The 16,904-nt window shown below is 43.0% G+C and overlaps 1 protein-coding gene across 1 annotated transcript; it reads left to right on the forward strand.

Annotated features, from left to right (window-relative positions):
• The first annotated feature begins 230 nt into the window (after positions 1-230).
• Positions 231-4,261, forward strand: fam83d (family with sequence similarity 83 member D). The gene is made up of 4 exons (XM_008293459.1): positions 231-820; positions 2,361-2,528; positions 2,619-2,743; positions 2,913-4,261. Exons 1-4 carry the CDS (start codon positions 338-340, stop codon positions 3,790-3,792), a joined length of 1,656 nt encoding a protein of 551 aa, XP_008291681.1. The 5' UTR covers positions 231-337; the 3' UTR covers positions 3,793-4,261.
• Positions 4,262-16,904: the final 12,643 nt, after the last annotated feature.

A 16,904-nucleotide genomic window follows, 5' to 3' on the forward strand; every position in this document is an offset into this window, starting at 1 on the left:
ATCCACTCACAGGAGATCAGGAAAAAGCGTCAGAGTGGGAGCTCCTGCTTTGCCTTGCTCTGTGGTGTAACCGGATCAGGGCAGAGCAGAGGGACGAAGAGCAGTTTGTTTGCCTCCAAACGAGCCAATGAGACAGGCTTTACATTAGACTGACAGCGCGGCTCGACGAGCCCGGAGACGCCATTCTGGTTTGACGAGCGTCCAACAGCCAATACGGATCCACGACAGACAAAAACGGAGGGAAATAACAAAATACAAATTTTCCTCCTGCAGGTTAAAACGTTACCTGCCCGCTCCGGTGCAGCCAAGTCTGTCAGAGGCGAAGTAAAGCGCAGCCATGTCCCTGTCGCAGTGCCTGGAGGACTCACCTCTGAGGCTGTGTCCCACACCAGGGGCCGGAGAGCTAAATCTGCAGGAAGTGTACAACGAGAGGCACCGGCTAGCTCTGGAGGAGCTGCTGTCCGGGGGGCTGGATAACTTTCTGGACTTCCTCAGGAGAGAGAGGATCTCTAACTTTCTGTCGGACGATGAGATCCAGCGGATCAGGAGCGCCGCGGTGTCTCCGCGCTGCGCGTCCATCCACGGGGAGGACCAGACGCTGGAGCAGTCGCTCAGCAGCTCCGTGGACTGCTCCTCCGTAACGTATTTCCCCGAAGTGTCAGACGTGGAGCCGCCGCTGCTGGAGATGGGGTGGCCCGCCTTCACCGCGGGGTCCTACCGGGGAGTGACCCGGGCCGTGGCGCACTTCCAGCCCAGCTACGGGGAGTGCATCTACAGCTGCAAGGAGGCTGCCAGGCGCATGATTAAGAATGCCAGAGAGGTATACTTACAGGAAAAACACCTCCAATAATGATCTGATGTATGATCTACCAACTTATTCTAAATCTAACATCCTGCAAACACTGCTCCAGTAGTGTTTCCATTTTTTTAACATCAATTCTTCACATTGCATTTATTTATTTGTATTCCAGTTTTATTCCACCATTACTTCACATTGTTGCATTACTTCTGTGTGACAGTCCTACAGCTCTTGTGGAACTTTCCCCACTTAAAGGTGATTCAACAACAGAAGGGAACTGTCTTAAACCAGGAATATTCTTTTGGTTGGTTGGTTTTGGCAGCAAAAATATTTGACATTTTATCATCCCCCCCCCAAAATGAGTCAGTGTGTGTTTGAAGTCACTTTTTTTTTTGAAACGCTCCTGCAGGGAAAACTCAAAACTCTAAATCTTCTTTGAATACACAGCTCATTGTCCCAGTGGAATTTCTTTGATCACTGTGAATTTCAGAAGTTCGGGCTTGATTAGAATAAATCACTGACCACACAGATTAAAAGAAAACAACAACAAAAAAAACAACCTAAAAGCAGCGCATGAATATTTATTGCGATGCTCCTGATGGGAGCTGTCAGTCCAGTCTCTGGTTTTGAAAAGAGACATTCCAGTATGAAGGGAATCTGCGGCTTCAGCAGCACCTCGGGCCTGAGTAGAACCTGCGTACCAGATGTGCCTCAACTTGCTTTGTTCCCCCTCCGTGTACATTTGCATTCTCACTTTCATTAGAAACCTTTAAACGCTGGATTTCCTCTCTGGCTTACAGCTAAAAAAAAAAAAAAAAAGGTGGTGCTGTGTATATATAATGTGTTGGCAAGTAGTTGAAACCTTAGAAAAATAGCCTAATCCAAATGTAACTGTGGGATCGTTTGTTCTTTTGTAATGTTACACCGTCACTGTGCACACGGTCTTTATTGTACAAAGGAGCCACTGACTGTAACAACACAACAGCTCAGAAGGAACAGCCTGTCCTGTATTTCTGTGAATTTTAACTGTTTTACTTACAAAAAAAAAAAAAAAAAAGCATCCACACACTGTCATCCAAATAAGGCGGGGTGCTCATGACAAAGCAGCATGTGGATAGCACCAGTTTGAGGCAATAAATCAAAGATATGTAAACATCCGTGTCTAATCCTCGACACGCAACCTTCACCGCAGCATGTGAAATTCTATTCCTCCTCGCAAAAAAAAAAAAAGAAAGAAAGAAAGAGAGAATTCTTGGTGCAAGACAAAGCTCAGGAAAAGGGAGGCAAACCCTACAGTGCACCTACTTATCTCCTGTATAAAAGTCATTTGTTTGCTGACCAAGCGTTACCGCCGATTGCCATGGTAACAGACCACAGTCAATAGAAAGCTCATCAGCACACACATTACAGGGAGTGTGTCTGACAGAGATTCGCAGCTCTGTTTGAATAAGGCCTTGTATTTGATAATAATGAAAACACAATCGTGTGCTACATCTGGAAGAGCACGGCTGCAGCCCTAAAAGGAATTCTATTATATTACCTCTGTAATTTTCCACTGCAGGTGATTGCCATAGTTACTGACTCCCTCACAGACCTGGATATCTTTAAGGATCTCCAGGAGGCATGCTCCCACCGCAGAGTCCCCGTCTACATTCTGCTGGACCAATCATGTGCTCCCGCTTTCCTCAAGATGTGCAGAAATGCCAACGTTCGCCTTGATGACCTTCAGGTATGTGGTCGGTTAAGCTGGGTGTGGCTCCGTGTGCGCAACATGAACATGTGATGGCATCATATTAAAACGTGCCCTTAATTTCTACAGCAAATGAGGGTGCGAACCATAACTGGGACGACTTATTACATGCGATCCGGAGCGAGGATTACGGGGGAGGTTCATGAGAGGTTCATGCTGATTGATGGAAACAGAGTGGCTACAGGCTCCTACAGGTTAGAGCCCGCTCACCACTCCATCTAATGTCAGATGCCTTTACTGGGTATTATGCAGCCTGTAGCTTCTAAAGATCTATCAGAATGTAAAGTGATTCTGTTTTTCTGCTGGGTTTGGGCAACTGTAGCTGCTTACTTTCAGTCATGCGTGTTGTTCCGGTTCTTTCAGGTTCAACTGGACTGATGGTAAACTGAACAGCAGCAACCTGGTTGAGCTTTCTGGTCAGATAACAGAGAAATTCGACGAGGAGTTCCGCATCCTCTACGCACAATCTCTTCCTCTAAACACTCGCGGACCCCCCAGCGTGCGCAACAGTGGCATCTACGAGCACCTCCTCATCAAACACTCCTCGTCCTCTCACCTGGCCAGAGAGAGGCCCGTGGAGCCGGTGTGTCTGACCAGCACGCCCAACCGTAAGCCTCAAACTCTGACGGTGCAGCCTCCTCCTGAACCCTCATCTCCAGATCACCACATAACCAGTCCGCTGTCCGACTCCTCCACCGTTAGAGGGGACTGGATGGAGCAGCAGGAGGAGATCCTGGCCGGGAGCACGACTCGACATTTCCCTGCAGAGCAGCAAGCGGAGGAGCAGGCAGTGACCTCCGGAGCCATCTCCTGCCACGCCTCGACTCAGACCAGCCGCTCGGTGGCAGACAGCGACACCCAGACTGACCTCCAGCTCACGCAACGTCTCGGCCCCATTGCACCGACGAGCTCGGGGCCAAACCAGGACACGTCACCCTCCTTTGCGTCCTCCGGGCAGATCTCGCCCACCCAGGCAGTTCCAGACACCACTTTAAAGGACTGCTTCCATAAGCTGACCAAAGAGCGCCAGTACCACTACTCAACCATCCGCTCCAAGCTGGAACACATGGTGACCGCCCTGTCCGAGAGGCGCGAGCTAGCCGACGTCACCAACATGACTCAGGGGCTTGGCGCTCGCAGCAGGCAGAGGATACACAAAGACTCTGAGCAGGAACCAAATCCCAGACTGCCTGTTGAAAGTGCGGGCATGGGCACGTGGCCAAGAGCCAGATGTGTACACTAGCTTGTCTTCTGGGATTTTAGTGATGTAGGGTAGAGGGGGGGGGAAGAGCCGCTTCTCTGCTCTAAATAAATGTTTTTGGCTTAAGCAGTACAATTCCAGCTTTATTCTCTTCGTCTAATTTTCTGCAGCGCCCACTTTTGTCCTTTTCATGTCGTGTCCCGTCCATGTCGAAGCGATTTTTGGTGAGGAGGCAACAGAATCGCAATTGACGTGAACGTCTTGCAGAAATTTTAACCAAAGACACGGTGCAATAATCATGTTTTGACCATGTCAGTGTAATGAATATCATTAGCTGAGGTGGTTAAGACTGGATAATACCTGCTGAAGTGTGAGTGAAAATGCATTGAAGTGCTGTTTTGGTGATTTAAATCAAATTTGGCTGCTGTAGCTACGGGGGGACCATCATTCTGGAGAGCAGCTGGCTCTCGCTGTGCCTCGCAAATAAATAAAGTAGTATTTTGCTATATTACTGCCTTGTTTTCACATTTCCTAATTATGCACCCTTTGTTTGCCCGTTTATCCTCATTGTATTTCAAATTGCTGTCAAAAATCTCGCGAAGGAGAGCTCCGAAAATATTTGCTCAGAAGTCACGCAAGGAAAACCAACCACAGCAAAAGTGACTTCACAAAGAGAACGAGCACCTGCGCTTTCGGCACTGCAGCGCCTTCGTGCAATTAGTTGAGAGGCAGCATCTGTGATACTGGCACCTTTACTGATTGCGCCGCCAATCACAGTCGCTGTCCAGGGTGAATTTGGAGAAGGAGCTCTGTCACAGATTACAAGCATAGATTAGTATGAATGCTAAATACACACTTCTTTGCCCACACACACACACAGATGGGATTTTGTAACCGCTGACTCTTTGCTGTTATATTACTATTTATATTCGTTTTCCGCAGAGATTCAACAAGTAATAGCTTAAGTGAGAAAAATGGCTTTTTCATACATCTGTCAAACAGGATTTGGCATTTGTGCAACCGTCCATATTAGCAACAGTTAACAAAGTTATTCTGTTATAAATCGAATCATGGCTGCACATGAGCGAAATGTGCCGCTGAGCCGGCCACAAACAGTGTCTCAGTCTTCATATCTCTCACTTAAGCACAAAGGTCCCACAGTAAATATCACAACATGTCGGTGTCTTGGCTCCGGTGTGAAGAACGCCCTCAGTTATAAATGTATTACTCACTCGCAGCTTTATGTGACTAAAGTTTAACTGCAACGGAGAGATGAGGTGTGACTATTCCGTCGCCAAATGCACAGATCGCTTCACTGGCAGAGGCAGAGGACATGATGCACAGCAGGAATCAGTAAGTATTTGTGTTATCAGAACAACAACACTTCAATTTGGGCTTCAGTGAATTCCTTTCTTACAGTCTTGTTGTTTTAAATGAAGAAAACCAACTTTCTGGTATCGTGCTTTAAATCAAACCTCATGATCTTCACTATTTATGGTACAGAGATGCAGTTATTTTAATAAAATAACCACATAAAGGGTTATGTTATAAATGTTCTTTCTCTAATTTAGCCAACTGATAAAACCTCCACAGAGAGCAGGTGACATATGTATTAAATTACATTTAGTATAAGTAATATTTCCTGAACATTTATCAAAGGTTTATTTATGTTATACAGTATAACAGTAATTCTCAAAATCAAGTCAACCTTTTGTGATCGTGTATTAATAATTGATTAGTGATGAAATATTACTCCAGTACATTTACCTACTTATAGTTACTTTACAAATTATGATTTTACGTACATATTAATCTGCTGATCATGTATTGAATCAATAGATTTTAATTGTTTGATCTACATAACACCCCAAATCAAGGTGAAAAGTGCCGTTTCCTTGAGTCCAATGTGACGTTTTTAAATAACTTCCTTTGTCTGACCAGCCGTCCAAAACACAAATAATTAATGTAGAATCTTTGAAATTTGAAATTAAGGGGAAACAAAGCTCAAATCACGTATTCAGTTCTTAAAAAAAAAAAAAAAAAATCCTTCATAGTTAATGTTCTGCTAAAAAACAAGCTAAAATTCTATTATTATAAATTCTATCTCATGCAGCTACAACATTAAAATGCTCTTAATGCATAAGTATACATATGTATAAATATAAAATGACACTGATAACAGATTTTCCTTAAATGATTATTGGAGCCAAAAGAATTAATAATAATATTATTGCGATATCTTTGTAAAATTCAAAAAAACTAACTGAATTATAAAAGGTGTATATAAACAAAGACATAGCATGTGTGCATAATATGTCATAATAAATATATATTTAAAATACATGTAGATCATAATGTTTTTCTCAAGGGTAGAGTGTTTTTTCATTGTATGGTGCAATCAAGGTGCAATCTACGTTGGAGTGTGCACCGGAAAGTTAATGATATTACCACATATGCATTATTAACATGACATCAGTGTTTAATTTTTAAAATGCCGTGTTGCCATTATCAATATACTGTGACATCCCCACTCCATACATTTGGCTATGTGGGTTTACTAAACACGTGTACTGAGCACGTACCTCAACATTGATATTTTACATTAAATAATTTATTTGTTCCTCACAGAGATGGCTCGCCTAATATTAATCAATTTATTGATTGTATGTTAAAAGCAGCTGTCTGAGATTGTGTGAGAAAAGCTACCTTTAGGCTTAATTTACACAGAAATCTTTCACTCATGTCACAAAGGATAATAATTACACTTACATACAATTTTGCCAGCGAATTACAAAGTAAACAATCAGCGCTACAAATGTTTTCCATGCACAACAAGCCACACCATTACCATTCCCACTAAATGCAGTCTTCAAACTATTACAGTGCAATAAGGTGAGAACAGCAGGCCCTCCAGCGGCTCCTCCTGCGGCGCCTTCGTCTCCTACCAGGCAAACACATCAAAAGCCCCTGCATTCATTATGTAAAATGGCGCAGCTGAAGGGAATTGATCTACAACTAAATACAATGGTGGTAATATGTGAGAGAATGGTATTTGATTTTAACTGTCTGCTGCAAAGCAACCACTGGCTGTAATCAAGGAAGCAGTGGGGGATCCTCAGCACAACAGTCTGCACCCACAGCATTAGGCTCGGCTCGCTGGGAAACGGAGGAGCTAGCGTATTCCGCCTCGCACGGGACAATTAAAAAACTATAGCTATGATTTACTTTTTAATTGTTTTGTTTTTTATCCCTCCTCTTAATTAAAGTGCTTTTTTTTTTTTACCACCAGATCCCAACTCGTGATGAGCCGTAACACTAACAGGACTCCGCCACCAGAGAGAGCCCTGTCCTCAGTTTAAAGCTCGCTTCATTGTGTGTCCTCCTTTATTCCTCTCACAGAGATGTGCTGGCACTCTGGAAACACCAGTGGTTTACAATGAAACAGATCAAAGTCTTTCCTGCCAGAAACACCTTGATGAGTTATCGCGATTAGATCCAAATTCTAGATGTTTTTTTGGCAGATTAAATCCTGGTCTCAGCTCTCTCACACTGTCACAATGTTCATTTTCAAATTAAGGTGGACGTCGCATAAATAGACAAACAGCCACAGTCTGATGTCCTCATCAGGTCACTTATGATCCCTGGAGAACTGTAGTGGCAGAACCTCCACTGCTGCATGCCGGGTAAAATCCTTGTGGATGTCAGCATGTCTGACAGAGGGTGTAACACTATATCCTACCAAATATTGTGTTAAGCTCTAATCCAGTTAGTCAGCACGCGCATGCTATTGTGCATCATCACAAATCACAGCCGTCCACATGTAAAATATCTTTCATACTGCAGGTGTGCGGAAACATTTTTAGAAGGTTATAATTCCTGCTGAATGCCAAAAGCATGCAAATGTGCAGCTCTGTGTGTAATAACGTGTGTTTGCTTCTTTGGAAAATCCTGTGATTTCTAGTGCGGAACAAAATACAGATTTGGAGGCCAGGGCATGTGTAGTATGACAGCAGCTTTTATTTATTTATTTACTTTAGCAGCCCTCCCTGCTGTCCTCCTCCCAGAGTCCCACAGGACGGAATAGATCAGGATGATGCAGGCAGACAGAACTCGTCACACAATTGATTATTGGATTTATATCCATCATTGTGTACATCTTTGTAGGCCCAACGCCCGACTATGAATGCACCGACTGGACCTCTGACTGTAACCCGCCGTCTTTATTGTGGCTTTTTATTATTATATACACTGAATGAACAATTAAGATCGGTGGAATTTGTGTCAAATGTTTACACTTTGGCTCCGGCTCCTGGAAGTAACAAACAGCAGATCTGGCTTGTGACACTGACGGACGAAGGCGAACGGCTCTCCTGATGCTGAACATAAACCTTTTAATTACTGCAAACATGGTTGATGAGTTTGAAGCTTGATTACTTGGCCTTCATTAGTCAGATTGTGAGCTATAGTGACTCCCAGAGGCCCAATTTGGCATCTCTAAACACTGCCAGCCTCTGCGTTAAGCAATTACATTGACCCTACAGTACACCCAAACAGGTGTGCACACACACAAACAGTGTCATGTACAAGCACTCCTGCTCTTTATCGGGCTGAACGCAGGAATTTCAGTCTGTTCTTTAATTTGGAGAAAGATCCTGACTAAAAGAAAACACTGATAAAATGTGCTTACTGTGCTGAGTCCTACTTTGTTGAACTCAATGCCTGTCATAGTGATTTCATGTTTGCTGTGCCATCTCAGTTTTTTGTTTTCCATCAGGGCGGCCGGCGGTTGTCACTGCACCGAGGAGGGAGCGTTCTGCCTCAGGCCACGACACACTGATAATGAATGTTCAGCTCATTGGAAAATGAAGTGTGTCTGAATTATGTGGTCAGGTTCTGGCCGTTGTTTGGGTGTGTGAGTCAGACACAGCGGCATGCGCGGACGTTCAGTTTGCACAACACTCAGTCACTTCCCGTGTAGTAATGCTGATGCGAGGCCGCACTCAGGCTTATGCAGGTGGAAGGTATTGTTGATAAGCTCTTTGTGCTAAACTGCATGTTGAGCTTTAGCGTTGCTGTCCGGCAGCAGCCTTGCTGCTATTTTTAGCCGGGTACAGCTGCTCCTTAGCACCCACCCTTAAACCAGCCATTCACCGGTGATTTATGACACAAGCCCATGAGAAACAGCTGTAGTGTTTTTGCCACTTGGGTGTCCAAGAAAGTGCAACGGCTGAGGTCTATCAAGAATTATGTGTAGTTTTTTTTTGTTAAATATGATGCCCTTTGACAACAGCTGACATCAGTGCTAAGTGCAGTTATCAGTACGTGGGATGGCGCACGCTGTTGGACGTTAAAACCGCAAGTGTAGAGCGTCCGGTGCTGCAGCGATGAGTCAGAGTACAGTCACAGCGCCACCTGAGTCCAACACAAGTTCAACACTTGTGGCGAGCAGCTCCCCCACAACACCATGTGTCCCGACACGTTAACTCAGCATGCGTACCGTCTTATATCTGAACAGCAACAAAATAGTTTATCAGAGAGAAAAAATACTTCCTGTTCTGACTCACAGTGTTCTGTGAAAATACAAAAAATGATTCTTGGAACTTTGTGTTTTGTACAAAAATTACAAAACGTGTTGTTTTGTTAGTTGCTCTTCACTTGACGCTGTGTCTAAGATTATCACATGTTTATAGTCACAGAAATTGCCGTAAGCTGTCCTGGCGTTGGCTGCCTCTGTATGTGTGTGTGTGTGTGTGTGTGTGTGTGTGTGTGTGTGTGTGTGTGTTGGGGAGTGGGCACTAAACACACGCCTCCCTCAGCCCCACTGTAGCAGCTGAGCTTAAGTTTAGCTTATCACTGTCAGTTTGTTGTCTGCATTATTCAAAAGGACACCTTATCAGCCGGGGGCGACTCGTATTAGCCTCCTCCACTGTGTGCGCAACACAATGATGTTCTACGCTGTTCCACATTAACCGCGGTGTCTATTTCAGCAGCTCTCTATCCATTTATTGATGTATGTCCTCCATTGATCCCGCCATTGATTTGCCATGCAATCCATTACCCATCTGTCTGTTTCAGCGGGCTTTTAAATGATCCATCAGATTGAGCTATTAAGAGGAGTAGTGGTGAAGTCCAAAGGTTGGTGATACATTCAGGGAGAGAGAGAGGGGCGCTCTCTGAGTGTGTTTGGGGGGGTTGGGTACAGGTGTTGTCACACATTTGGAAGCTACACAATGCTGTGAGATTTACACAACTGTAGTACTGAGTGCTGATTATCAATCAAAAACGTCTAAGTGCAGGATGGAGTCCAAAATCTGTACTGCTTGCTATCAGTCCTTAATACTTTTTTTTTTTGGCACCAACCAAGACGGAGCATCAAAAACTGTTAATTTGTGAGTTACTTGAATTGTGCTCATGTTTTCATCTGTTCTGTTGTCCTTGCATAGTTGTGTTTAGTTAAATAGATATGTACCAAACATATCAAAAGCCAACAATAGATATCTGCTCAGATTTGTATTGTTTCTAGTTTCTGATTTAAATACAATCTGTGCCATTTTTTAAAATATTTGCAACTTCTTTTGTGAAATGGAAAAAAGATTTCTTAAGAAAATTATTCTAAAGCACTGAAAAAAAAAAGCTTTGGACTGTGGAATTGGTGGAACTATAACATAAATGATATGTAGCTTGCCCCAGTTAGAAGGCAAATGAGTTTTACCAAATTTTATTAGATGAACTAATATTTGACAACAGTATTTGTTTTTAATGCTGAGATGAGAAGTTAGAAGCACTCTCATATAAGTCTGTTCAGTATGAAGCTTTAGCTCGAAGGTGAATAGTTGTGCTCAGGGTAAAAACAGGCAGCTACACATCATTTATTTTAACAAACTTGCATATAAAATCGAGTTGGGAAAGAGGATTCCAATGTGCTTCCTTGTTTTAATCAAAGGTTAAATGTGCTTTGGAGTGTCCAGATGTTTATTACATCACAAATGACCTTGTAATTTATTTTATTTTTTTAGGTTTTCCTCTTTTAAATTCATTTTCTTATGTTTGTTTCAAAGATAATTGGCTCCATAATTATTTGTCAGTCAGTGTTATTCATACATAATCGTTCTACTCTGTCTGAATTGTGTAAAACTAATTAAAAGGTTTCAGTAAAAACTGTTCACAACCAAAAAAAAGAAAAAGAAAAAGAGTAAACTTAAAAATGCTTGGTCATCAAGCTAAAATGAGGTTATGTTTCTTCTGACATTTTGGAGGTTTTCACCTGACAACAGCAAATATTTAGGAAAAACACATCCCTCACACACACACAGCGCTCTACTTTACAGTTCTGGCAATCTATTTAACAGGAATCTCTCTTTTTTTCTCTACATCAAAAAAGATATGCTGAGATTTTTGATGTTTCTTCTCTTTTTTTTTCTCTTTTTTTAATTATGGTCTGAGTTTTTCGGGGCAACACTAATCTTCCCGTAAGAACACACTTTGAAGAAACAAAGAAAATGCCACCAGCCAAACAGAGATGTGAAAAAGCTGGGACGGGAAGAGGGGGATTCAGATTGAGATGCAAGATGGATTCATATATATTCATGAATTCAGTCAGAAAAGTCAAACGGAAGCAGTATGATAATCTTGCAGTAATTGCATTTTTCCCTCCAACTGTTTTTGGCAGAGCTGAGAGCCACATCCTGAGACGTGCGACGGGGGAATGAGAGCGGCGAGGAGTGTCACAGCGGCGAACAGTGGATACACTCTGACCCTGTAACTGAGGCCAGTCAATCCACACCGGGGTCAAGTGGTGGTTATGCCAAATCCACTGGATTCATGGGTAATGGGATGGCTATCATTAGTTCTTGGATGGTCAATTATATGTTTAATTAAGCAAGACAGACAGGAGATAATTGAACTATTGACTGGCCTCTCCGAGTCCCATTTGTCTTGCGATCCAGCGAGGGCACCGAGGAAGTCATACCAGATTTGTTTAGGGGCATGATTTCAGCTGAGAGTGGAAATAGACGGCGATCATCTCCTTTCATTTACCTGACAGCTTCGTTTGATGTCCTGACCTCTGACTGAAGACTTAAAATTTTCTGACTGTGCACACTTTCTCTTCCAGGCCTCAGGAAAACACCACATTAAGCTTACCCCCAAAAAAAGGGGCCATATTTCAAACTATCAAGCCTTTTTTTTTTCATACATGTCAGTCTGCTGGATACATGTCAGCAGCCGTCTGAAAAGTGCTGACACCGCTGCCCTCCTGTCCGGCCGCCCGCTCCCTCTGTGTGAACTTGGATTTAGCTCAAGGGTATAGCCACCCTGCTAATGTGATGTAGCTCCAAGAAGGAAACAAATTGGCCTGACGTCTCATACGCTGCCTTGTCTTGATTGTGTGATGGCTTCTACTGCTAATGTGTTACGATGGGCAGACCTGCATGGGGAGGGAGACAGATGTGTGTGTGTGTGTGTGTGTGTGTGTGTGTGTGAGAGAGAGAGAGAGAAAGTAAAAGAGAGGGAGGCAGGCAGGGAGGGAGGATGGGGGAGGATGGGGGAAGGGCCTCAGTCTGCAAGATCAGCACAAGTGGAATTGCATTGATTCAGTTAACTGCAGAGTTGGAGCGTGATGTGGAATTCTGTTTATCAAGGGTGGAGTTTACACGATAGGCTCCATTTTGATCTTATTTTCTACATTGTATTCATAATCAGCCGCTGCTCTCTCACTTCCAGCGGCGAAATACGAGAACGGTCTCACGTGCACGGCTCCACCAGGAGTTACATGTTAATGCAAACGGGCATTTTCTCGCTTAATTTCACGTCTCGAATCGAACCCTCTGCTTTACACGAAACAACACCGAATGGGAATGCCGCTCAGACGAGACGGTTGCTGGCAGATGCACGCTGTGAACATTGTCATAATCTGTATTAATCTGCAAGATCAGATGCAAACAACTGACATCATGTTCTGTAAATCACCAGGAAATGAGCAGCACATTCGCAGTAAATACATGATGCTTGTTTCGTATTGAAACTGAAGCCGCCGGCCCAGAAACGACATCTGCTGAATCTTAACAAAGTGCAAAGTAAATCTCAGACATTGTATTAATTAAAGGGAAAAAACAGGCTGTTTTTTTTTTTAGTTTTTATATGTATAAATGAGGAGTATTTAGTAGCTGAAAACATGCAGGAAAAAGATGTGCTGTATTCATGTAATCAATCTGTTTCGGGTCAGAATTAAACAAAAATCCTACTTATGTTTTTATGTGCAGTCTGTGTGCGTTTGGCACTCAGAGGATGGATGTATTTTAAATTAATGAGGCTCTCCTTTAAACATCTATTTAAAACGGGCATGTTGGAGATGTATATTTTCTTTTCTCCGTCTCCTCTCTGCCCCGCTCTTTCCTCTCCTCATTTCTCCGTCTAGCTGTAGGGAATTTGTCTCTAAGGGTTTATCATGACTGCCTCATATTTCCCCCCCTGGTTTGTCATTTTGCTGATCCAGACGCTTTTTCATATTTCAGTAGTCTTATCATCCACAGGCAGTAAGATGATCCATTTCACTTATTTCTTAGAAGTGTGACTGTAGCCTAAGTCAATATCTACAGAATGAATTCAGCGAGAGGAGGGCTAGCTGAGGAGGGGCAGCTAGTTAGTGGTGGTGGTGGTGGTGGTGGTGGTACTGGTGGCGCAGGACACTTTTTTATCCAGAGTCAGCAAGGGTAAAATGTCAAGCATTTCTTAGGGAAGCAGCTCCATAGGATTCCATTCGAAGCTTTAATCTTAATTGAGAGCATCGCACATTGATATTCCATAGGCCTCTTTGCCCTTCGCCTCTCAGCTACTTTCATTTAGAGGACAGCCGTACTGCACTAGAGCATGGGGATTGCTTTGTCAGACAGCCAAGAGGCCAAAGGCAAGGTCAACCTCTCTTTGTAATAGTGACTCACTATGGAGTGAAGGCATCACCTCTTTGATGCTGTCAATGCTTTTGTGAAACATTTCTGAGTCTTCCTGAAGTAAAACTGAATGAAATGTACGACATTCCGGCTTTAAGTGGCCGTGAAATATCACGGAGGACTCGTATTTTGGTTGATTATAAGAGAAAAGTTCAACATTTTAATGGCTTTTTTTTTTTTTACTTGTGGATCTAACAAGCTGCTTCTTTCCCTCACAGCTAGAGGCCAAACAGTAAGATGATTTAATGCAGCGTGGAGTAAAAGAGGATATTTGCATATTTAGCAGTCAGAGAGAGTTCATCACAGCAGTCAAAGAGGTGATTCAATTAACAGAATTTGCTTTATATTCCTGCACGGAGGAAGAGATCTGTGCCACGTCTGTGTCGGGAAAAGCTCCCAATTTAGTGCTGTGTGCCTCTACAATGGATGCAGAAGCTTCCCTTAATCCTTAAACAAAGGAGAAGGACTAACTGGCCCTGCAGATGCAGCGATAAGGCCCATGTCATCGAGTGAGGTGAGGATAGGACGGAGGTGCGGGATGGCAACGCTCTGCTGTTGCCACTCCTGTGGGAAGACTCGTCATGCCACCTTTCCAGAGGTGATGAAAACAGATGGAAATAAAGACTCACAACACACACACACACACACAGAGACACACATACACAGAAACTGTTTACAGCTGAGTGCACAGCCCCTATCTGTGGGACTGAGGACCGAGCTCGCCTCCATTTCTCATGGCCCTGCCTCAGCCCACTGCTGACACAGATATACTGTAGAGAGATAACAGCACAGATAGGTATGCATGTGCATGTCAAAGTAGCCGCGGGTGTGAGCCGGTCTGACAACACAAAGACTGAAAGGATAACGTGCCACATTTTTCTCATTAATCTCCCACATATATGTGACAATTTAACCAGATTTGGGGAAGCTTCTCCTTGAGATAGCAACTTGAGGTCTTTGCAGCAAACACAAGTGTTCCTTCTTCTCCTGCTGCTGATGAAACACTGAATCAGGATTAAAGGATTAGTCCTTCAAAGATTTGTTTTACTAGCACATACTATGAATAACAGGTTCCAATAGAGAGACCGCAGCTTCTGACAGATTTATCAGGTAATCGGGGTTTGACAAAGCTTCTCCTATTTCAAAGTCTTCTCCCCGTGGTTCTGTGGGAAAGCCCAACGCTCACGCTTTCCACTCCTTCTACCAATCAACCACAGCCGTCTTTACCAAACACCTCAGCCGCCGCTGACAAATCAACAACGTCAGCCTCCAGATCCATGCAGACAACAAAGCTACTGAAGGACATTACGAAATAATCTTTAAAGAAAGACTTCAGTTTATCTCACGGATCAATGAAATCTATTCACCAGACAGCGACACTTTGCTCTTTCCAACAACCTCTTTTGTCACATACTGTATCAGTGGAAATGAGAACATTGTGCAAAATATGACTCTCCTTTCTGTTTCTTTTTATAACAAATGGTCACATTTAGTTTCCCTTTTTGTAGGTGCATCTTACTTCAGATGCAACTGCTTGCTAATTCAGCAAACAATTACACAATTGGCATCTTAAAATAATTATTGTTCCTAGGTCAGAAGGATGCTGACGGTTTCATTTAAGCCGACCTTACAAAAAAATATGAGCAGTTTGAATTTTTTCTGTGGAAAAAGGATGCGTAGGGTCCACACATGAGTCAAGGCTGTTCCTCTCCTCGGGATTTAAATATAGCAACACTCACCATTACTGCTGTCACTCACAGACTTATGGTGACCTTTTGCCCTCGCCTGTACAAAAGAGACTTGAAGCTGACATATTCACTCCAAATGCTGTGCACTACTGCGGCAAACACACGCAGAGACCAGTTTTAAGATAACATTTTTGGGGTTTTTATGCTACCAGTCTGATTGTTTGTCACGGCGTCTTTTATGTCTGATTTAGTCTGAGGTTTCATCTGCGTTTCAAGAGACAGCACGGGGGGAGTCGACAGAAGCGACATTCCCACAACAATCAGACGGTTGAACGTTTCTGAGAACCTGATGCACTTTGTCGGGTTACAAAGTCAGAGGCCACCAGCTCCTGTTGTCGTACAGCTTGTTGGTGCTGCAGGCCACTCCTCAGCCACGTGTGGGCGATGTGTTCCTTTACACAATTCACTTTCTCTTCTCTTTCATTGGGCTGCTGCTTTTTTTTTTTTTCTTTTGCTTTTTTTTAAAGTCATCTGTAGTTTTACACCAGTGTGTCCATATAATTTTTTTTATTGCCCTGTAAAGTCAGTTAACAATCAGCAGCAATGCATGATAGTTGATAATGAGAGACAAGATATACTGCAGTCCAGCTCATCTCTTGGGTCCAAACGGAAATATCTCTTTAATTATTAGATAGATTACAATTCTGCATAGATATCAGTTTATTGATGATCTATCCAGAGTGCCCCACCTCTTGTCCAATGTCAGCTGAGCCCCCCGTGACCCTTTACAGTATAAAGCCAAGAAACCTACTGTCTCTACTGAAGCCCTGATTCTTCCTCTAGTGCCACCATGATGTTTGCTTTTATTGTTTTTAATGAAATGTCCCACCTGGAGGTTGTGGGATTACCTCCTCAGGATGAACTGTACATTCACATCTAGCACCATCATCAGATCAGATGTGTAATTCATCCCTAAGTTAAAATAAACATGCTCTATGTAGATATTCTTGCAAAAATGTTTAGCGTATTAACCTTGTTGCTGTGAGCATGTTAGCACCCTGACATAACTGGACGTCATGACATCAGATGCTTAAGGAGTAGTAAACCTAACTTTTGCAATTGTGCAACTTGATTAAAGTGGAAAAAAATTACTTTCAAGATGAGAGAATCCATAGAAGAGAACTGTCATCAACAAAACAGAAAGGTAAAGGAGATTCAACAGAAACAGTACTTCACTTCAACTACAGCTCAAATACACTGTTTACAGTATAGCAGCTAAACGGTTTATCTGCTCAAAAAGGTTTGAATATAAAGTTTAATTATAAGCTTGGTGGCACAACCATGCCTAAAAAAATACTACTGTTACTCAATATTTCCTGAATCTTGAGCTAAATAGGCAACTGGTAAGTAACAAGTCTGATGCACTCATATAACGGTAATGTGTCAGTGTTGTGTTCCCGGATTGTTTCTGCTTCCCCTGAGCGCCCAAAAAAATCACTTTATAGAGGCTTATCTTCAC

Source organism: Stegastes partitus, unplaced genomic scaffold (assembly GCF_000690725.1).
Source record: "Stegastes partitus isolate 25-593 unplaced genomic scaffold, Stegastes_partitus-1.0.2 Scaffold888, whole genome shotgun sequence".
NCBI classification, from domain to species: domain Eukaryota; kingdom Metazoa; phylum Chordata; class Actinopteri; family Pomacentridae; genus Stegastes; species Stegastes partitus.

Coding starts and splice junctions, on each gene's coding strand:
- fam83d (XM_008293459.1), top strand. CDS start 338: ATGTCCCTGTCGCAGTGCCTGGAGGACTCACCTCTGAGGCTGTGTCCC. Junction 2,529..2,618: donor TTCGCCTTGATGACCTTCAG/GTATGTGGTCGG, acceptor TAATTTCTACAG/CAAATGAGGGTGCGAACCAT. Junction 2,744..2,912: donor GTGGCTACAGGCTCCTACAG/GTTAGAGCCCGC, acceptor CGGTTCTTTCAG/GTTCAACTGGACTGATGGTA.